Genomic DNA, 23,238 nt, shown 5'->3' on the forward strand with positions numbered 1-23,238 from the left:
CCTGGAACTCACTTTGTAGACCAGGCTGGCCTCGAACTCAGAAATCCGCCTGCCTCTGCCTCCCGAGTGCTGGGATTAAAGGCGTGCGCCACCAGGCCCAGCTCAGACCAGTTTTGACTTGGGAGTTTGCACATGCATGTGTGTCTGTGTGTGTGATGCATACATGTGAGTGTACACATACCATACAGGACTTGTCTCTGTTCTCTTATGCTAAAGTTACAGGCAGAGGCTCCCATGCCTGGCTTCTGACATGAATACTGAGGAGTCAAATGGAGGCCCGTATGCTTGCAGAACAAGTCCCTAGTTTTAAAAAAACAAGGGTTTGTATATCACATTTGTATGGATGTTTGCCTGAATATATGTAAGTACACCACACTCAAGCCTTGCGTCTCTGGAGGTCAGACGAAGTACTAGAGTAATAGGCAGTTTCTTGGAACCGTGTAGGTGTTAGGAACCGAATTAAGGTCCTCTGCAAGAGCAGCAACTGCAACAGGTGCAGCAAATGTTCTTAACTCCTGAGCCATGTCTCCAGCCCCATCCAGTCCAGTCTTAATTAAAGATAACCTACTCTGCTCTTCTATGGATGGGACCTCTGTTTAACTACTTCAGTTTCAGATTAAGACCAGATCAAATATTGCCTTGGGCACATTAGTTTGGATTTATAAAGGAATTAACTTCTCTTATAAAGTAAGGAATTAACTTCTCTCTAGTTTCTTCATATATCTTCATTTATGCTATATTTGAGTATATATGTTTTATATGCTAGGTATTGTGCAAGATACTGGGCATATAATGCTTTCTCTCCTTTCCCTCACTGATACATACTAATAGAGGAACAGATATGCAGACAGACAATCAATGAATGTTAAGGCAGGCATGCGCTGGTGGCTGGGGCAGCACTTTGGAGTGTTTCCCTCTCAAGTTCTGGGGAACTCCTTGCTGCCAATTCTAAGCATCTAACAGAGATGCTATAGGTTTGTTGGTTTGTAATTTTGTTTTATTTTTCAAGACAGGGCTTCTATATGTAGCCCTGACCTGGAACTCTTGATGTAGAGCAGGCTGGCCTTGAACTCACAGAGATCTTCTGCCTCTGCTTCCTGAGTGCTGGGATTGAAACCATGCACCTCCACCACCTGGCCAGAGCATTAATATTAGTTTTAGAATTGTAAAGTAGAACTATACTTTTTTTTTAATGAGAAAAGCTATATTTTTGTTGAACTACTTCAGTTTTCAGATTAAGACCAGAAAGTTTACAAGACATTCCTAACATCATACAGATAGAAGCTCGCATCACTCAATAGCTGGGAGTTGATTGGTTTGTGCCTGATCCTTTGGAAACTAAGAGAAATATGAGAAGGTATGTATAAAGTAAAATACTAGGCAATTTTATTTTGGGGAAAAGTCCAAGTTGCCCTTTGAAGTGGAAATGAGTGTAAAAAAGATGACATGTGGGCTGGAAAGATGGCTCATCGGTTAAGAGCAGTGGCTGTTCTTTCAGAGGACTTAGGCTCACTTCTCATTACACCACACGGCAACTCAAGAGTCTCTGTAACTCCGGTCCCAGAAGATCCTGACCTTCACAGGCATCAGGTACTTGTCTGTACATAATACATATTTGTTCACACACAGGGGAAACATATAGACATACACATATATGTGTAGAGCATTTGCCCAGGAGGGTTAGTAAGGCTCAGCAGAGAGGTCTGCAGGGCATGTATCAATGGTGAACTGACCCCTTAAGGTCGGATTGATTACTATGTTGATTAAGTTAATTAAAAGTTTTAAGTTTTTATTAATGGTCAGACCAAGAGTTGGTTTTCATCTCTGAAGTCTGTTGGTGTCCAAGTTCAGGGGTACAGAGTTAAAAGGCAAAATGCACAAAGACCATAATCTACATCAAAGTTAGATGACAGTTATAGAAACCTTGAAACATTTATGCCTGACATAGCATATTATTTCAGACATAATAAGACTTTTTTTTTCTTCTTGTGACAGGGTTTTTCTGTGTAGCCCTGGCAGGTCTTGAACTCATGGATCTGCTGCCACTGCCTCTGCTGGGATTAAAGGTGTGCACCTTACCACTGCCGTGTGTTGCTTTTCATTCTTGAGACAGAGTTGGTGATCCAGATTCTGCTTTCCTAACACCAGGACTTTAGTCATGTACTCAGATTCATCTCGTTTCGTTGTTTGTTTGTTTTTTAAAAACGGTCATATATAGCCCAGGTTGGCTTTGAACTCCCTATGTAGCTCAGGCTGTCCTTGAACTAATCCTCCTACTGTATGGCCCCTGTGCTGGGCTAACGTGTACATCATGATACCTGGCATCCTCTAGCAGATTTATTCCACAGGGTCATTGTCATTCCCTTGCACTTGCCACCTCCAGGTTTGAGGATCTGTGTTGGGGGATGTGGGTTAACACAGCTGAAGACAACTTTGATAATGGGAATACAGAAGAACTGGGACATTGAAGGGCGATCTCTGGCCCTAGGAAGGCATAAGATAGACAGGGTCTATCAAGAAAAGACAAGGTCTGTCAAGAAAAATTATGAGACCCATGTGGGTTCTGGTGAGTTTCTGTAGTGAACCAATGGACCCTTTTCAGTATGGCAGGGAGGGTCTTTTGGGAGATAAGAATTGGGACACTGTTGTTTTAAGCTTGCAGGAGCCCTCGGGTGAAACTCTCAGAGAGAACTGGACATAGGAACGAGGAGCCCGTCCCAGTCTCTCCGGTGCAATCGACAGTGGAGACTGGGGGGCCGGGGGCGGGGGCAGAGAGCCAGGGAAGAGAAGCCTGGCAAGATCCCTAGGGCTGACCTCGAGGCCTGGAGACAGAGGAGCTGCTGCAGCACTAAAAGAAGGAGGGTGGCGCCGCTGGGCCTGGGCGAGCTTCTCGGCCAATCAGTCCCACTTATCAGCACCCTCAGGCACAGGGAACAGTTCCTAGTAGCACAAGTATTCCACACGGGCCTAGAGCGACTTAGAGAGGTAGCAATGACAGCTGGCCGGACGTGGGGACAGCGTGATCGTGTCCCCAGGCGGGAGGCCCTCGAGGCGTCTAGCTTTGGGGCGGGCGAGCGGGCGGAAGGGCCTACGCGGGTGGGTGGGGCCGCGCGTCGCGGCCAGCACGCGGCTCTTGGGGGTGGAGGCTAAGGCGCCTGCGAGAGAGGAGGGGCGGGGGCGCAGGGCGACGCTGGAGGGGCGGGGGCGGCTGGGAGGGGGCTAGGCTGCGTGTGCCGGAGCCGGCGGGGGCGGCGGTGCGTGCGCATGACGCGGGGGGAGGGCCCGGGCCGCGCGCTCCCGGTCCCGTTGTTGTTGCCGCTGGAGGCAGCTCCGAGGCGGTGGGATCTCAGCGCGGGTAAACGCCGGGCGGCGGCCCCAGCGTGCGCGGCCGCGCCTTCTGGCCTCGGCTCCGGGCCTCATGCGCTAGACCGGCGCTGCGCGCCTCGTAGTTAGGGTTCCGCCAGCCCCGCGCGCCTAGTCGCCGCCGCCGCCGCCGCCGCCGCGCCGCCCCAGGCCCTGGCTGGGCCCGCTTCGGGGCCCGCGCCTCCGGAGCCATGAACTTCCAGGCAGGCGGGGGCCAGAGTCCTCAGCAGCAGCAGAGCCTGGCGGCTCCGGGGGCCGGCGGCGGCGGCGGCGGCGGCGGCGCGGGGGGCGGCGGGCAGTTCGGCGGCGCGGGGCCCGGAGCCGGAGGTGGCGGCCCCTCGCAGCAGCTGGCCGGCGGCCCCCCCCAGCAGTTCGCGCTCTCCAACTCGGCCGCTATCCGAGCCGAGATCCAACGCTTCGAGTCGGTACACCCCAACATCTACGCCATCTACGACCTGATCGAGCGAATCGAGGATTTGGCGCTGCAGAACCAGATCCGGGAGCACGTCATCTCCATCGAGGGTAAGCGGAGCCGGGGGCCTGCGGGAGCTGAGGCGCGGTGGCCTTTGCAGCGCTGGCCGGTGGCGGGTGCGGGGCGAGGGTCCTTCACGGCCCCGGCCCTGCCCCTTTCTGGCGCTCAGGGGTCTTATGGGGCTGAGGTTCACGGTTTGCTAACCCCCACTGCAGAACCCTAGTCCAGGTTTTTCCATGTCTCATACAGGAACACTTTTTTTTTTAGGGGCGGTGGGTTCGGTCCAGTGTCAGTGGACACGTTTTTTGTTTTTTGTTTTTCCTCCGTGACCTGGGATGTGAAGATGGTTGTCGCTCCAAGGACTGATGCGCTGAGTCGCCAAAGACCGGGAGGGCCTGGGGCCACATCTGGCTAGGCACGGTCAGGCTCGCTGGGTGCGACGGAAGACCTTGGTGGGTCGTGAAGGTGGGGCTGATGCTTGAGAGTAATCTTAGCTGCTGCCCTGGCCCAGCCGGGCTGTAGGGGTGGAGGATCAGAGAGAGCTTTGGGTTAGTGGATGGCAGCCTTCCTGGGCCTCTCCTGCAGGCTTTGGAGGGTGGCGCTCCCCGCGGCGCCCTCTCCCGACGCACACCCACCCCCACGCTTCTGCGGTCGGGCGGGCGCGGGCCTGGCCTGGGTGCAGGACTGGGGAGCTGTGGCCGCGTGGGAGACTCTGGATGATCCCTCTGCGCTTGCCAGTCCCCTCTAACCCCCAGGCATCCATGTGGCTGTCAGGATGCTGACTGACCTCCAGGGAGGTCGGGCCTGGATGTAGGGGGACTGTAAATAAACCTCAGGCCATGCACTGCTCCTACTAATGTTCCTTCCTGTGGGCACATGGGCCTGAGCCCTGGCAATTGAAAGGCACGTTAATTGGGGGGCACACTGCTGGCAAGAAGCCCCACAACCTTTGGTGTAGTGGAGGCTGGCTGGCAGTAGCAACAGGCACCCCAGTGGCAGTGTTGACCTTCTAGCAGGCTTGGACAGATGGGCCTCGCCTTGGTCCATCTGCTTCTTTTTCCAACTCTGCTTGAAGGGGGACGCCCACCAGCAGGTGGTGGGTTCTGCCTTAGTGGCAATGCAGGGAGCAAGGCTAGTTGCTGCTGACTTGGAATTAGGAAGGGCATGTCCACTATTTGGGCCCTTCAATTTAGATCCTGCTCCCATCTTGTGTGAGGCTTTGGAGCCATCTGTACTTGAACAGGCCTGTTTTGCTTTTTTGAGGTACCCATTGCTGATGAGTCTCCGATCTTTTGTGAGTAGAGCCCCCCCTCCACCTTTAGATCTGTCCCCCTTTGTTGTAACATTCCCAGCTGTCTTCCTTTTGATCTTTTCCCAGCCTGTTTTCTTCTCTTCCCTTTCAAGGCAGAGTTCACTGTGAACTAATTAGGTGACAGAAAAAACTCATTAACATGGATTTGAGTAAATGACTTGCCACTGCTAGGCTGGGGATTGGGAGGTAGCATTAGTGTGAGCCCAGGGTCTTCAGAAGAGATGAGGTGGGTTTTTCCCCTTAGATTCAGAGGGTGAGGCCAGAAGAGACTGTTCTCTGAGCTTCCCTGTTCCTAGAGGAAGTGGCAAGTTCCTCATCAACTCCCAAGATGATTTTCCGTGCAAAGCTTTTTAGGAGGCTGAAGCAATTTACTGGACAGCCACCAGTGTGTGTGTGTGCAGCCACCAGTGTGTGGGGGGAGGGAGGGAGGGAGGGAGGGAGGGAGGGAGAGAGAGAGAGAGAGAGAGAGAGAGAGAGAATGTATGTGTTGGGGATCAGCTGTCCAAAGACTTTCAAGAGTAGGGAGAAGACAGGCTGAGCAGGCTCCACACCTAGTTCCTGTTTATTGGTATTATTAGCGACCTCAGTCATCCCTACTCACATACCAGATTGGGCATCTTCTGTTCGAGTCATGGTCCCAGGAAGTACTTGGGTCGGTTTTGATCTCTGTCCTAAGTAAAACATGATAGGCAGCATTTCCTAGAACCTCCCCCAGAACAACTTCCCCATTGAGGGTTGGAAGTACCCCACCGTCCCATCTGCTTAGCCTGGAAGCTTTGTATCACCTTGATGAAATCCTGGGCCTTGGTGATCATTGTCACCAGACTGACCCAGATGTTCCCCATACACACACAGCCCTCGGCTCTGCTGTCCCCAGCCTGTCCCTGTCCCTTCTGTCTGGGAAAGCCTCCCAGTGCCTTCTTTCACCTTCGCTTCCCAGCCTGTCCTAGGAACTCACTTTTTTTTACCCCCACCCTACTGGCTCCCACACTTCTGTCGGCCCAACTTTTCCACTGTAGGCAGGCTAAAAATTAAAATAAAATAAAAAATAAGGAGCCTAACCAATCAGGCTCCTTCTCCAGTGTTCAGCCCTGTGTGCTTCCTGCAGTAGACTTCTCCATCTGTCTAACCATATTGGTCTGTTCTACAGGGCAGTGCTCCCACCTTGCCCAGTGAAGGGTGATAACACATTTTGATCTTTTCTGTGTAAAGCCCAGCAGATGTAGGATGTTACATGCACACAGAGTTGCCAGGGGCCTGTGCTTCAAGGGGCTAACATTTCACCTTCCTTCAGTTAATCCCTGGTGAAGGGCTTGTTCTGTTTTATCAGAAGGTGACTACCAGAACCATTTAAAACACTGAAATTCCTTTCCTACTCAAGAGAGAACACCTGTCCAGCACTTATCCCCAGGGAATGAAAGAAACCACCACCAGGGCCTAGAGAATAGAATGTGCAGGAGCTCTGAGTCACTCAGCCTCACCAGTGGGAAACTGACCCTCAGAAATGGGAGGGGCCAGTGTTAACCCAGCCTCTCTCCTTCCCAAGGAAAAGTGAGTCTTTTGGTTGCAGCTGGGGCTGCATCTTAGAAAGAAGAATGCATGCACACCAAGGTTTCTCCTGATGGCACTCAGTGGGGGAAGGAGACTCTGGGAGACCTGGACATCAAGGACCCCAGGAAAGGTGTTGGGAGGAGAGTTCTAGGGGTCTCTGCACGTGGGTCTGAGCAGGTATATGTCTGCCAGGGATGGGGCTGTGGGGCCTACAGCCCAGCTCAGTTTTCTGTTTGAGTTCTGGGCTGGAAGTGGACCATGCCTCTGTGTGCGTGCCATATGGCTGTTACTGTGTATGCAGGAACCCAGCTTCATCTGCTGCATGAAACCCCTTTGTTTTTCCTTGGGGTTTGTGTTTCCTCAGAGCGGGAGAAGTCCCTTTGAGCACTCCTGCTCTCCCTGGATTGTTCTCTTTCATGCACTTCCCGTTCCGCCTGCCTTCCTACCCAGGCTAAGGGGTATCCCAAAGGAACTGGAAGGAAGAGATGGGGCTTCTTCCTGTTTGGTTTAGGCCGAGCAGGGGCCAGGTGTTTTGGGAAAGCCAGAGGGAGCAGCAGGAAGAGGGTTCCAGCCACAGTATCTGCCTGGGCATCCTGAGGTTAATGTTATGGCTGCGTTCCCCATTGTTCTGAGAGTTCTCTTGTCATACCCCTGCCATAAGGAAAGGACATGGAAGCCCCATCCTGACTTTGCTGATTGTTCATGGTCGTCTCCACTCTGGCCAGGATTCTTGCCACAGGTCTGCTGTCTTGTGCAGTGCCCAGGATCGGCTTTTCCCAGCGGCCCTAACTTGTAGGTCAGGAATGGGTTGGAGCCTACATCTGTCGCTGTGATTCCTACAGTTACCGTTTCAGTGGGGAGGGCCTGTTGGGGGCATGGCTGCTGATGTAGGACTTCACACAAGGGTTCTAGGAATTCTGAGAAAGGACACCCATGTGGAGTGCTGGTAGGCAGCAAAGAGTATTCGTTCCCAATCTGTCTCTTGATCTCCTCCTAGGTGGCCCAGTTATATCTGGGACCTCAGAACACAGAGGAACAAAGGGGGTGGAGGGAGAAGAGACACAGTAAGGGCTGGCTCAGAAGGCACCTGCAGTGGTAGTAACGAATCTGGCTCTTCTGAAACCAGGGCAAAGCTGAGAGGCCTGCTTCAGGTTAGAAAGGACCGTGCTTCCAGACTATGACCTCAGGGAAACCCCTCACATCATTGGCTCTAGGGTCAGTGTCTCTTTTACCTCCCTCATCAGGAAAGCAGACTGTGCTCCTAAGGACCACCTGCTGTCACTTCTCAAGTGTGAGCTAGGCCTGCTGGTTGGAGGGTTTCCCACCCACAGGGGACAGGACTGTGTTAGGAGTGGTCTATAAACATACATGTGGTATTCAGGGTATATAGCAAGTGAGTCTCTGTGCCTAGCCTCTGTTCATAGGGGACAGTTGATGGGTGAAATGGACCCTGGTGAGGGAAGTTTGTTTAATTGAAAAAAAAGTCCTTTTTTCATATTCTATTTTGATGGTGTTTTCCCCTCTTCCTGTTTCTCCCAAGCCCCCCACCCCACCCAACTTCATGTTCTTTTTCTTGACCTTTTAAAAAAGATAAAGGAATAAGCACACAAAACCAGAAACTAAAACATACAAGTCAAAAAGATCAATAAGAAAATAAGTCCTGAAGAAAACAAAATGAGGCAAAAGTCTACAAAAACAGCATTGAGTTTGTTTGTGCTGACCTGGGCATGGGGCATGCCTTGAAGTGTGCTTAGTGCACGCTATCAGAGAGAACAAAGTTTTCTTTTACTGGGGAATATCAGTTGTAGATGGCTTCTTAGGGATGGGAGCCTGCATCCACTTCTGCCTCTCAGCACTGGGACCTTATATGCTTTGAACCTATGCAGGTCACGGGTATGCTCTCACGGTCTGAGTTAGGTGTGCATCTGGTAGACACCGTTCTCCTGGACTCCCCCATGGTCTCTGTCTCGTACACTCAGTCAGCCACTACTTGTCCTTATTAGCTCCCTGAGCCTTGAAGGAAGAGCTTCAAGATGTTCCATTTAGAGCCGAGTGATCTAAAGTCCCACTGTACAATGTCCATGGGTGTCCATGTTAGTTGGGAGGGAATTTTTTTTTTAAAGATTTATTTATTTATTATATATAAGTACACTGTAGCTGTCTTCAGACACACCAGAAGAGGGAGTCAGATCTTGTTACAGATGGTTGTGAGCCACCATGTGGTTGCTGGGATTTGAACTCTGGACCTTCAGAAGAGCAGTCGGGTGCTCTTACCCACTGAGCCATCTCACCAGCCCCGGGAGGGAATTTTTAATGCTCTCTCCTGTAGCTATTCATTTCTATCTTCTAAGAGCTCCAGAGACCATGGGAGTCGGTGCTTCCTTCTGCAGGACACAGGTGGCCCGGGAGGGTTCAGGCAAGAGTATGGAGTGGTCTTCATAAGAGTAGATCCCTCGACACGTGCCTTTGAGTCCTTGGCCAGCTGTTAGCACATGTCATGTTGGCCCAGGTGCAGGGGAGCTCTGACCTTGTTAGGCTGGTGTCACTAGGGAAGACAGATGCCTTCCTGCCCCTCATTACCTGAGCACCAGTCTATGCTGCCACATTCTCTGTACTGTCAGGTAGACCATGGCGTCTGCCACGGCTGGGTATGACAAGAAGGTGAGCAGGTATGGGTCAGCCGTGCTGCCTACCAGCTCTCCGTGCTCCTTGGTCTTCAGCTGTGTCCTGGAGGCAACACAAAGACTTCCTCAGTTTTGTAGAGTTAGAGTCCCTACTATGAGCCACAGAGCCAGGACTAAAATATGCAAGTCAAAAAGATCAATAATAGTTTAGTTTTTGTCTGGTGGTCCTGTTCCTCACTTGGGTGGTTTGGCCAGGTGTCATGGTTGTCCACATAGTTGGCCCCAAGGGAAGCATTTGAGATTCAAACTGCCCTGGAGTGTAAACTTGTAGATCACAGTGTACGGTGGTGACTCAGCCTCCTCTTTTCTGGTGTAGCCTTTTTCTGGTTACATGAGTCCCCATCTGAAGCACGGCACTTTAGGGTATTACTTCCACTCTGCTGAGTGCATGGAGAATAGCATACATAAAGAGGTGCTCGCCCCAGAAACATGATAGAATGTGTTCTTTTTAAAAAAAAAATCTCATGTGAGGGTGGGAGAGATGGCTCAATCCTTCAGAGGACCCAAGTTCAGTTCCCAGCACCCACATGGCAGCTTACAACTGACACCCTTACACAGACATACGTGCAGACAAAACTCTGATGCACAAAAAAATACTAACAATGGATGGAATTAGAAAATATCATCCTGGGTGAGGTAACCCAGTCACAAAAGAACACACGTGGTATGCACTCACTGATAAGTGGATATTAGCCCAAAAGCTCGGAATACCCAAGATATAATTCACAAACCACATGAAGCTCAAGAAGAAGGAAGACCAAAGTGTGGATACTTCGGTCCTTCTTAGAAGTGGGAATAAAATACCCTTGGGAGGAGATACAGAGACAAAGTGTGGAACAGAGACTGAAGGAAAGGCCATCCAGGGACTGTCCCACCTGGGGATCCATCCCATATACAGTCACCAAATGCAGACACTATTGTGGATGCCAAGAAGTGTTTGCTGACAGGAGCCTGATATAGCTGTCTCCTGAGAGGCTCTGCCAGAGCCTTACCTATACAGATGTAGATGCTCGCAGCCAACCATTGGACTGAGCACAGGATCCCTGATAGAGGCGTTAGAGAAAGGACTGAAGGAGCTGAAGGGATTTGCAACCCTACAGGAAGAACAACAATATCAACCAACCAGAGCTCCTAGGGACTAAACCACCAACCAAAGAGTACACATAGAGGGACCCATGGCTCCAGCAGAATATATGGCAGAGGATGGCCTTGTCGGGGATCAGTGGCAGGAGAGGCCCTTGATCCTGTGAAGGCTTAATGCCCCAGTGTAGGGGAATGGGAGGGTGGGGAGGTGGGAGTGGGTGAGTGGGTGGGGGAACTCTTATAGAAGCAGAGAAAGGGGAGATGGGATAGGGTTAGGGGAGGGGTGGGAAAAGGAATAACATTTGAAATGTAAATAAAGAAAATACCCAATAAAATAAATAAATTAAAAATAAACCATATAAAACTTTTATTTTATTTTATGTTTTGGTTTTTTGGGACACGGTTTCTCTGTATAGCCTTGGCTGTCCTGAAACTCACTCTGTAGACCAGGCTGGCCTTGAACTCAGAAATCTGCCTGCTTCTTCCTCCCAAGTGCTGGGATTAAAGGCCGTGTACCACTACTGCCTGGCATAAAAATTCTTATTTGAGCCACCATAATGGTGCACACCTTTAATTCCAGCACTTGGGAGGCAGAGGCAGGTGGATCTATGTGAATTTGAGGCCAGTGTGTGTGGAGAAAATCTCTTGTGAACTATCGAAGCATCACCTGTCAATAAAAAGACTATGGCCAATGAATTGAGACAGAAAACAGGAGATGGGAGTTCCAGGGGGTGGGGGCGTTGGGGAGGAGGAGGGAGACTGAGGAGAGGTGATCAGTAGCAGAACTTAGAATAGAATAAATGTAACAAAGTTATAACCTAATTGGGAGACAAACCAAAGCTAATGGACACAAGCCTGTGCGGGGAGTTCAGCCAGCCAGACCTTCATAGTGAGAACCAACCTCAAAGTAAATAAATAATAAACCCCATTTAAAGGGCTGAAGAGGGGCTGGTGAGATGGCTCAGTGGGTAAGAGCACCCGACTGCTCTTCCGAAGGTCCGAAGTTCAAATCCCAGCAACCACATGGTGGCTCACAACCATCCGTAATGAGATCTGACTCCCTCTTCTGGAGTGTCTGAAGACAGCTACAGTGTACTTATATATAATAAAAATAAATAAATCTTAAAGAAAAAAAGAAAGAAAATGTATGAATATTAAAAAAAAAAAAAAAGGGCTGAAGAAATGTCTCAGTACTTCAGAGCACTCAGTGCTCCTGTAGAGGAACTGGGTTAAGTTCCCAGCATTCACAGTTGTGGTATCTGTGACCTGCTGCCACCGCCACCGCTACTGCCACCACCACGGCCTCAGCTACCTTTCTTACACCTCCCTAGGACCATCTGCCCAGGGCTGGAACCATCTACAGTGGACTGAACCAAAAAATGTGCCACATGCTTACCCCCAGGCCAATCTGGTGGGTACATTTTATCAATTGAGGTTCCTGCTCCTCAGATGACTTTAGATTATTCACACAGTAATTAATTATCCAGCACACAGGTAAAATACGTACACAGAAATCTTTTAATACATGCTTATGTGCTGAAAATGTACGTTTGTTATACCCAACTCATATAAAGGAAGTTTAACGGTGCCTGTCCCTCCTTCCCTACCTGAAGTTGCTGTCAGGAGAATCTGCCATGCCTCTTTCTAGACTCTTTCCCCCTCTGGATTTTGGGTGGATTTTTGTATGCTGGTGTTTTTACAGCAAGGATAGAATGTTTTGTCTTGGTTTTGTGGGTCTGTGTGCATGCTTGGATGTGCATGTTAGTAAGTGTGCACTCACGGAGTGAGGATGTCAGCACTGAGTGTCTTCTTCCGTTGATCACTGACAGTTTCTGAGATGGAATCTCAGTGAACTGGGCCTCACTGATTCAGCTAAACTGGCCGGCCAGCAAGTCCCAAGGCTTCTCCTCTGTCTGTCTCTCCAGTGTGTGATTGCCAATGCATGCTACCATGCTCGGCCTTTCTATGTGGATGCTAGAGATTGAATTCAGACCCTTTTACTGTGTTTCTTTGAGAGTCACAGTGGTCCTGCTGGCCTGGAACCTGCTATGTGAAGGGGGATAACCCTGAACTTCTGTTTCTCCTGCTTTTTTCCTTCACAAATGTTGAGATTATAGGTGTGCATGTTGGCTTTACACTTAAAAAAAAAAAAAAACAACAACCTACTTACATGCATGAGTATTTTGTCTACATGGGTGAATATGCACAATGTGTGCACTCCTGTTACCAGAGGAACTGGAGTTTCGGACAGTTATGAGCTGTCAGGTGGGATCCCCAGTCCTCTGCAACGAATGCTCTTAAGCACTGAGCCATCTCTCCAGCCACCTTACCCCAACTTCTGTGCTTGGCTTTTGTTTTGTTTTGTGACAGACGCTGCAGTGGGAGAAGAGGAGGTTCAGATACCACAGCAAGAAACATTTGTTAAGTGGCAGATCCTTGGGCTGGAAGTGAGGACACTGGGTCCTTGTCCCCGTGCTCCTGCCCAGCTCAATGATTTAGGCAGCTCACTGCATGGCTGTGCCTGTCCTCCAGAGTCACCTCAGGTGTGTCCACCTAGCAGCTGTACAGCTACAGGATTGAGAATCATTTCAGGCTTGGCTCTCGGGACAGGTCCCAGCTGCTAAGTATAGGACTGAGGAGGACTCTGCTCAGTACAAAGCATAGAGTCTTGTGGCTTCTACGATGTCTCACTTCAGAGCCTGCAGGGACCTCATCAGTGGAATAGAGCCTGTGGGGGAAGGAGAGTGTCTCTGCCTTAGTTTACACACTTGACATGTCTTAGTCTGGGCGTGCTGAGGACAACAGGATCATACATGAGCTAGGCTGGTACCTGGTACAGAGCCAGCCCATGTTGATGGTAGTCATTATTCCAGACGGCTGTGCAGAACCCTATTTATGATAAGGGCACACTGTTTATTACCTAGTTGTGCATTTGTCTGATCATTTCCTTTGGCCAGTTTCCCAGATGAAGATGGTAAGATATGGAGTTTGCACATTTTAGGGCCTCTGCCACTGTTCCAACTCCCAGGGTTAAGGTGTCCTTTTCCCTGCCCACTTCTCTGACAGATGAGAACAAAAACAGAAAGCCGGGCGGTGGTGGTGCACATCTTTAATCCCAGCACTTGGATGGCAGAGGCAGGCAGATTTCTGAGTTCCAGCCTGGTCTACAAAGTGAGTTCCGGGACAGCCAGGGCTATACAGAGAAACCCTGTCTCGAAAAACAAAACAAAAAACCAAAAACAAACAAAAAAAGAAAAAAATTAAGTGGCTTTCCCTGTTTGCACCTGTATTTCTTTGATTATGGCTTGTTTTTCTACGCCATTGACTCTAGTAGTAAGGGTCATTAAAGTTTTGTTGGGCTGAGGATAGAAAACTTGTTTATCAAATAGGGTCCTGGCTTTCATTCCTGGCATAACACAGCACATGCATGCGTGTGCACACACACACACATACAAAATGTCATTTATTCTCCTTTATGTTAATTCTATTCCTTTGGTTCGTTACTCCAGGATTTGTTCAGGTTTAAAATAAGTTAGTATTTTAAGTTAGTATCTTAGTATAGATTTTTCTTAGTCGTTTGTTTTCTACGTTCGGAGAGTGAGCCCCTCCACCCTGCACTGTTCTCATCAGCACTTTGGCCCATTGTGCTCTAGCAGGGCTGACAGGGCTAGCCCCTGATGTGTCTGAGGCCCTGTTCCTGACCATGGTAGTGTCTGGTGGGTGCTTTGTTTGACAGTATTGCTTTCTCTTTCCCCAGCTCCCCTCCTTGCCACAGGTGGGTACCACTCACAGCCCCTACCTCTTGCTTTTGAAACTGATGTGGCTGTGACATTTGTACCTAAACCAAAATGGAGGATGAGGGGAATCTAGACCCCTAAGTCTTCCTGCTGTGCTCTGCCAGGTCAGGTCTCAAAGGCATCGTGTTTCTGGGACATTGAGTATCACTCTTGTTTGGAGGGTATTTCCTGTTAGGGTCTAACTGCCCTACAAGCCTTGTTCTGAGGAAACTTGCAAAGATTTGTCTGCTTTCCACTCGAAAAACGCTGCTGCTTGGCTCTTATCTCAAGATTACTCTTGACTTTCTACGTTGGAAGAAGTAGTCAAAGCCTGTAAGGAGGGCTGGAGAGATGGCTCAGCGGTTAAGAACATCGACTGCTCTTCCAGAGGTCCTGAGTTCAATTCCTAGCAACCGTAGGAATTGGCTCACAACCATCCGTAATGGGATCCAATGCCCTCTTCTAGTGTGTCTGATGACAGTTACAGTGTAGTTACATATAAATTAAAAAAAAAAAAAATCTAAAAAAAAAAGCCTTTACGGAGTGGAATTAAGAACCATGTTTTAGAGCTGCTGAGGTCACTTGTTGCACAGGCCTGAAGGGCTCTGCTCCTCAGAGTCCACAGCGGAAGCCAGCTCCTTAGAGTTGTTCTGTGACACGCCCCAGAGATTCACCTGCACACGTGTGCATGCACGCACACACGCACGCACACACACACACACACAAATAATAAGTGTTACTCAGATGGCTCAATCAAGCCTGACAACCCAAGTTTAATCTCTGGGATCCACATGATAGAACCAACGTTTGCAAGTTGCCCTCTGACCTCCACGTGTGTCCTGTAACTAGAATGTGCATGTGTGCATGCATGTACACAAACAAATTTATGTAAATTAATGAACAGATAAGCAGAACTGTGTTCTGGAACTCAGCTGAACAGATCTGAATGTCACTGCTGTGCTGCTGTGCAGTGACCCTGGATGGCTCCTTCAGCCTTCCTGCTGGATTTATCTTGATAAGATGTGGGTAATTGGTGTCTGATTTATAGTGTAGTTTATGAGGCTTAAGTAAGTAAAAATAGGTGAAGCTGGGGAAAGGAGGAGCCAGGAGGCCTTTGTGGCAGCATGGGCTGGTGGGTCACTGGTCTTAGCAAAGCTGCCAAGAGGTCAGAACCAACTGAGATGCTCAGGGTAAATGCTCGCCATTCTGCCAGGCAGTTTAGGGAATTCAGGAGTAGCCCAGATGGGACAAGGCTCCATGACAGGTGCAGACCCAGGAGCCATTGGATCATCTGGGTTCTCTGCTCTCTTGTGTGTGCCTGTAGCACTAGGGTTTTCTAGTTTCACCTCTATATGGACACCTCGTTAGTCCAGTCATGTCAGTAAGGCCTCTGAGGCTGGCCTCAGACTGAGGCTAACCTTGGCACCTGCCTCCCAAGCACTGCGATCACATTCACACCACCATACCTTGTTTATATGGTGCTAGGGATTGAGCCCAAGACTTTGTTCATGCTAGGAAAGTATTCTACGTAATGAGCTACATCCATAGTCCTGAGGGCCCATAATGTGGCTGATTTTCATGGTACAAGAAAACAGTATCTTAGTTACTTTTCAACTTCTGTGACCGAACACCATGCCCAAGACAGCTGATACATGGAAAAGGATATTTGGGCTTATCCAGAGGATAAGAGTCCATCGTGGTGGGAGGCGTGGTAGCAGGAAGCTGGGAGCTCACCTCTTCAAACCCAGGCACAGAGCAGGAGGGAGCCAAGCAGAGGCTGTATGGTGTCAGCCCACCCCAGTGACACACTTTCTCCAGCAAAGCTGCACCTCCCAAACCGTAACCACCAGTTGGGAACATTTCTCATTCAAACCACCATACTATGGAGCTTATAAACTATAAAATAGTATCGTCTGTGTAGGTCTTGATCCCTTAGAACCCATCAGGAACAGACTGGCCCTTTCATGTGTGGAGTAGTTCTCTCCACGTGACTGCACCTTAGTCCCTGTGCATTGTTAGAATGAGCCTGGCGCTGTCCAGCATCAGTGCCCCACCTCCAAATCAACCTTCAGTTTTCTCATCCATCCCCTCGCTCATAGTAACATATTGCCTTAGCTCATCTTGCTCACTGTGGGTCCCATACATTTTTTTTTCTCCTTCTGACAGCCCCTTACTCAGCTGGGTCACCTTGCCCACTTTAGCCCCTCTCTCCTCAAATACAGTAGTAACCTTCCCCATTCTGTAATTCCAGTGACCTGGAGCGGCTCTTGCTGCTCCTAGTTGGCATGTGTTCTGTGCTTGTGTCTGTTTTACTTCTACTTCCTGATGAAGCCTGAGCCCTGTGCCTATGGCAGAGCTTCCCAGGCCATGCCACGCCCAGCTTCTCCACCTAGTACCCTGCCTGATGTGAGTTCTTGAACCTCCGAGAAACCTTCCTGATTCCACATTGGGTCAGAAAAGCCTGAGCCTGCTCCTGTGGCACAGATGAGGAGAGGCCTTACAGATCAAGGGCCCGGACTGCTCTGCAGCCAGGGCAGTGAGCGTGGGCTTTTCTAGGCTACCAGGTCAAAGACCTGTACATCACTCTTCTCTAAGGTCTAGAGGCAGAGAGGCCATTTACAGTGGCCTGTATGCTCTGCTGAAGCAGCAGTTCTTCTGACTCATGCCTTCTCTGTGGTAAGAATGCTAAGATAGCCAGTCATACAGTTTTTGTTTTGTTTTGTTTAAGACAAGGTACTACATAGCTCTGGCTGTCTTGGAACTCACTCTGTAGACCAGACTGGCCTCAGAATTAGATCTGTCTGCCCCTGCCTTCCAAGTGCTGGAATTAAAGGTATGCACCACCATGATTAGCCATTCCTGAGTTTTTTACTAGCCCAGGAGCTGTGCTCCGCCTTAGGCAGGACCAGATGGCTAGGGAAAGATAGTACTATGATTGTCCACTAAGGGGTCAGAATTGGGACTTGGAAATCACAAGAGCTTTTGAGCTCAGGCCAGTCCAGGCCTTAGGGTGGTACTGGGAGGAAAGCTTGCAGGAAGCAGAGTACTGCCCTTATTTGGACCCTAGCCACATGGAGATGAGTAAGAACCTAGGAGCTGTATAGGTCAGAAGCTCAGGTGACTGTGGAGCTATCAAGAGAAAGAAGGAAGCTTACAGAATGGTGTGGTCTTTCTGTGTGGGTGGAGACAGTGAGCCCCGCAAAGACCCTCTGAGTGAGTATCAGATGGGGAGGGGAGGGGACCACCCATGGCCTCAATCCAGGGAAGAGGAGTAGAGACCAGGCCCAGACTCAGGTCCTGGTTCTACATGTACTGTCATAGCTCTGAGGACAGCACAGGCCATCTCAAATGTATGCTGGCATCTTCCTTTCTCTGAGCTGTGAGATCTGCTTTGAAGTATCTTGGGCCTGCTGATGAGACTATATCTCATGGGCCTTGTTAAGCAATAGACTTTGATGATGTTTGGGGTAGGATAGGGAGAAAATCTGACCTGTTCCTTACAGTAGGGCCTAGAAAAGGGCTACATTCAGGAGGGTGGGGACAGCATCTCAGGGATCTTGGCAGAGGATCACTTCCTGGATAGTCTGTTTGACTGCCTCATCCCTTTCTGCCTGGGAAGCTGGGGTGGACTGCACCAGTCCAGGAGGAGGGACCATAGGGGAAACAGGGCTGACAGAGTTAAGGTCTAAACATGGGGACAGCAGCATCACAGCCTTTTCTTCAGGATGCCCAAACTTGACAAGCAGTACAGTCTGTTTCTTTGACAAGCCAGGTACCCAGGTTGGAAGTGGGTCACGTGGGTGTGAATGCTCTCCTGTTGCTGTAAGCAGGAGATGGGCACATGTGTGCAGTGTGATGGTGAACTGGCCGTCAAAGAAACACTGTGCTTTCAGAATCCCAAGGGCACAGGGTTAGGGCAGGGGATCGGTGCTGGGGCCCTGCTGGCTCTGGGGTTGGGTGGCTGAGTAGATGTGGCCAGTGGCTGCAGCACTGCCTTGACAAGCACCGCCGGACAGTTTTCCTAGAGTAGTGATGTGATTGTGAGAATTGCTGCCGTGATGGGTTACAAACCGTATAAACGCGCCGCCCGCCCTCACTCCGGCACCGTTTGTGTTTGTGCTGCAAATGTCACAAGATTGACAGCTCGTGCTGTGAGTGAGGAGGAGCTGCAGGATTCTGAGCTGGAATCAGCTCCCACTACCTCGGGCAGGAAAGCAGTGAGAGAGGGGCTTTGGTCTGGCACTTGTGGTAGCCCTGATACTGCCCACCACACTTGTCATTCTAACTGTGAGTTTTAGATCATTTTCCCAAGGTATTTTTGACTCCATTTTGTAGGTGGGGAAACTGGAGTATGGAGAAGTTTAAAAACACACAAACAAACAAAAAAAAAGGACTTTAGGCTGCTTGGTCATCATGGCAGAGCATTTGAAACAGAGAGGTAGTAGCTACCTAGAGCTCATCTCCTGTCCCGTGTTAGTAAGCTAGGTTGTAGAGGAGTACATCCACACCCCGGAAATAAAGTCTATACAGTCCTTACCCCACGCCTCAGCGGTCCTTCCTTGTGTCTGTAGCCCTGCTAGGTTCAGTGGATAGACTGTTCCTCCCTTCCCTCAACAAACACTGTTCTTGTCTGGTGGGCGGCTGGTGGTAGTTTTCATATGTTCTAATCCATTACAAGCCAGTCAGTATAATTACATCTCTTATCACACTGTGTACGTGTACTGGATAAGCAGCTAACATGTTCCCTTCTGCAGAGAACTCCTGCAAGTTGTTAAGAAACAGATTTGAGGGCTGGAGAGATGGCTCAGTGGGTAAGAGCACCCGACTGCTCTTCCGAAGGTCCAGAGTTCAAATCCCAGCAACCACATGGTGGCTCACAACTATCCGTAAGGAGATCTGACTCCCTCTTCTGGAGTGTCTGAAGACAGCTACAGTGTACTTACATATAATAAATAAATAAATCTTTAAAAAAAAAAAAAAAGAAACAGATTTGAAAAACGCAAGAGAAAAGCAGGCAAAGAATAGGATGAGAGAGACATGAACAATAAATTCATGGAGTCAGTCACCATGAAAAAATGTTGTCCTCGAAATCAGAGAAACACACATCCAGGGAGATAAAGCTACTGTATGCCCTGTCCACTGAGCAGAACTAGGAAGTTCTGTGGGGTGTGTATGTGTGTCTGTCTGTCTGCATGCATGCACCTGTAGCAAGGGTTCATGCTACCTTTCTGGTGGATGATGAGTGAGTTCCATCTGTGTAACTGGGATGACCTTGAACTGGTCCTTCTACCTCTCAAATGTTGTTAGGCTTTTAAGAATATGCTGTTATCATGGAGCGTTGATAGGGTGCTAAGGGTGGGTTGAACCCAGATCTTTGTGCTTTGGGCATCTTGACAAATGCTCTGTGGACTGAACTCAAGCGTCACTGCAAACCCTCCACTTTTTGAGACAGGCAGGGTCTTTAATCATATAGCCATGGCTGGCTTGGAAGTTGTTACCCTGTCTCAAAACTTAGTAACGAAATGAAGAGATGATAAGATGGGGTTTAGAAACCCATTGAAGCTGACAGTTCAGTGGTAGAGCCCTGGCCCAGGATGCATGAAGCCCTAGGTCCGAGGTCCCTGATGCTGTGGCTTTGCAGTATGGTGACCCCAACCATAAAAATTATTTTCATTGTTACTTCGTAACTGTAATTTTGTTACTTTTATGACTCATATGTAATATGTGTTTTCTGATGGTCTCATAGGGCACCCATTTGACTCCCAAAAGAGTTTTGACCCAATGTTTGAGAACCACTGCTGTTCAATACCCGTTGCCAGACGGGGGAAAAAGAAACAGACACATTCAGCTAAGGGAAGCAAAGGTTTAATCATGGAACTTCTGTTCTTTTTAAAGAAGTCATGGCAGTCCTGCCTCAGCCTAGGACCCTCAGAGTTGCGATTACAAGTATGGACCCACATCTGGCTGCTGTGTGTTCAATTCTGAAAGAAGAGACCTTTTTTAAAAAGAAAGAAATAGGTGAGGGATGCTCCTGCAAAATCACTTTCTGGATTGTGGATCAGACGGATTTGGGACAGAGAGGAACCAGCAGGTTGGTCCTGGTCCTCTCCAACGAGAGCATGCATGTCTGTGGGAGTGTGTGTGTGTGTGTGTGTGTGTACTTGGAAGCCTGAGGTTTGAAGTTCTGGGCCTCTTCTGGGCTCTAGTACCCACAGACTGTCCAACCTTAGACAGTAGCATAGTTGTCACCTCCAAAAGACTAGGCTGTAGCCTCTAAGTTGAAATCCTGCCAGGTTGCAGGGGCCTGGGAATCTCCCAGAAACCACCCCAGCTCAGAGTTTTTTTTTCTATAGGGCCCTTTTGTACTTTCCTTGGGCAACGAATCATAACAAATTACCATGAGCCAGATAGCAATTTATCATATTTCATAAATGAAGAAGTCTGACAAGATCAAGGTGCCACCAGGGCCACACTGCTTCTGAAGGTACTAGGAACACATTTGCCACAGGCTTCTCCTTGGCTAATAGATGGCCATCTTCTTGTGTCTTTGTTTTTAAAGACAGGGTCTTATGTGGCCCAGGCTGGCCTCGACTCATGATGCAGCTGAGAATGGTCTTGACCCTCTGAGTACTGGGAGGACAGCTGTGCCTAAGTGGCTGGTTTATACTGTGCTTGGGATCAACCCCAGGCCATGTACATGCTAAACAAACTAGGGCGGAGCTGCACCTCCAGCTCCACTGTGAAGATTTAGATTAGCAGTCCTCTGCATGGTTAGGCCAAATGTCAGATCAGGAGCCCACCCACTGCAGTCTTAAGTACAAACACAACACTGCTGTCTCCACATGTTATGTCTGAGGCCTACATCTAGGGCCTCAAATCTCCAGGGCCCCCAGCTTGGAGGGTAGAGGGGACCAGCCTAGGCTTGGCTGTCCTGGCACACGTGAGCTGCAGCCCTTGGCCTGAGTGTCTACCTAGCCTATTGGGCGTGCGGCACTAGTTTTAATCACTCTTGTTTATACACCCTTTCTTACCTAGTGGGGCTGCACTAGTTACTGATCACCTGCAGCCCACCAGGGTTGAAGACCCTGTCATTGCTCTGTTTACAGCTTGAGCTGGGAAAGGGGGTTTTCTCTATTTTATACACCATATCTGAGGCTCAGCAAGATTCCGATGTGGTCACACAGCTAGGAGGTGCCTATAATTAGCTGCTTTTTGTGTTTCTGTGACCAAAAAGCAACTTCAGGAAGGAAAGGTTTCTCTTGGTTTGCATTTGACTGTGCTGACCATTGTAGTGGGGAAAGCAGGCAGCAGGAATGTGGGGCAGCTGGTCACATTGCATCTGAAGTCAGGAAGCAGGAGTGGTGACTTCTGTGCACCACTCTTTATTTAGTCCAGGATCCAGTCTGTGAAATGGCACCACCCACATTTAGGGCATGTCTTTCCACCTGAGCTATCGCCACCTAGAGTCTTCCTCACAAATGTGCTCAGAAGTTGGACTCCTGGGTGGTTTTAGGTCCTGCCAGGTTGATCCATGGCACACGCATGCTGGAGGTGAGTTTGAGCCCAGGTTGTGATTGTCCGCTTTGGGTTTGTGTGGATTATGATGTTGTGTCTTACGGTATCAGCCGACTGTCCAACCAGGGACTGGCTCCTTAAGGAAGAGCCCTGGCACACAATTCATGTGTTGCCAGAACTCTAGTGAGGTTACTCTAGTGGGAAGTAGGATGTTCGTGAGGAAGGCATGCCAGAGTGGAGTTAGGTGATATTGACAGAGGTCACTGAAGGGAGGGACAGTTCCATTGAGTTCCAAGTAACCAAAAGGACAAGGGATGGATAGATACTGTATAGTTAAGTGGGGGTGGGGTGGGGGTGGGGATAGGTGAGATCAAGCAAGGTTGAGCACAGAGACATAGTTGGATACAGTGTCATGGACTGCAGGGCTCTGTTGGCAGTGACAAGAAGATCATTGTTTTACCAGGTTACAGACATCTTCATGGACATGAATACCGATGTCAGTGTGGTAGCAGATGGGATAAGACCATTAGGAAGTTGATGTGGTAGCATAGGTGGTTATTGGGCAGAGAATCCCTTTTTGAAGAGAGGTAATAGATGGTGGGAACCTGTGGCCAGCCCAGGGCCCTAGTGCTAGCATTCCTGGCGCAGGAAGATGCTCTGCTGCCACCTTGTGGCCAAAGAGAACTGTGGACCATACAGGCCATACCTGAAGACCTAATACCTCATCCTTGGGAAGCCAGGTACATGTAAACTTTGGTTTCCAGGCAAAATCTGTCCTTTGTAGAATGGCAGCTGCCATTTCTTGTGGATTATGTGGCAGTCATTGTGATTATCAGTGCATCAGTAGCAAGCACTGGAGGCCAGCTGGAAGCCTGTGGGAGTTGTCCTTCTCCTCTGCTAAGGTGTGTCTCATCCCTGCTCACGAGGTCCTTCTCTTTCTGCCTAGAGACTTCTCTGTTCCTGTGCCTCTGCAGGGGGCTAAGGCCCAGAATGGCCAAGGCATCAGTTGTTCATCCTGACCTAGAATGGATACTCAGGACTTGAGAGATTCATCACTAATCCTTCAGAAACTTCCAACGAGCCATACACACAGCCCCTGTGAGACAGATGCAGCCTGGCACTTGAGAATCAGCTGCCCAAAGAGGGGCTGGTTCTGTGGGTTCTGGTTTTCCTGAACAGGTCTGAGAGGGGATGGTTCTGTGGGGCTCTGGTCCTGAACAGGTCCAGCACAGCTTTCAAGGCCAGCCTTCCTGCTCTTTGTAGGTGATGGCTATTGGAGGAACAGAGCGTGGTTCCCAAGAGCATTCAGGGCGGGTGTATGACTGTATTACACGACTAGCACCCGTCCCACACAGCTGTTCTCACATTGCTAAAGCAACCCATTGGGCCCCTTGTCCTCAGACACTGGCTTCTTAGCTACTGTCCTGTACTTGGATTTTCACTGGGAGTGCATGGGGCTGTGATGGGCAGTCCTATTCTTTT

The 23,238-nt window shown here is 49.4% G+C and overlaps 1 protein-coding gene across 3 annotated transcripts in view; it reads left to right on the forward strand.

The window, feature by feature from the left end:
- The first annotated feature begins 3,270 nt into the window (after positions 1 to 3,270).
- Agap3 (ArfGAP with GTPase domain, ankyrin repeat and PH domain 3) overlaps positions 3,271 to 23,238 on the forward strand; it is a 50,211-nt gene continuing 30,243 nt past the window's right edge. Inside the window, exon 1 of one of the 3 annotated variants that reach the window (XM_021161731.2) lies at positions 3,271 to 3,885. In XM_021161731.2, the coding sequence (XP_021017390.1) occupies positions 3,555 to 3,885 (331 nt within the window). In that variant the 5' untranslated portion in view covers positions 3,271 to 3,554. The remainder of the gene's footprint in view (positions 3,886 to 23,238) is intronic. The other 2 variants (XM_021161736.2, XM_021161733.2) reach the window with 2 other exon arrangements.

The sequence above is a fragment of the Mus caroli genome, chromosome 5 (assembly GCF_900094665.2).
Source record: "Mus caroli chromosome 5, CAROLI_EIJ_v1.1, whole genome shotgun sequence".
Classification (NCBI taxonomy): domain Eukaryota; kingdom Metazoa; phylum Chordata; class Mammalia; order Rodentia; family Muridae; genus Mus; species Mus caroli.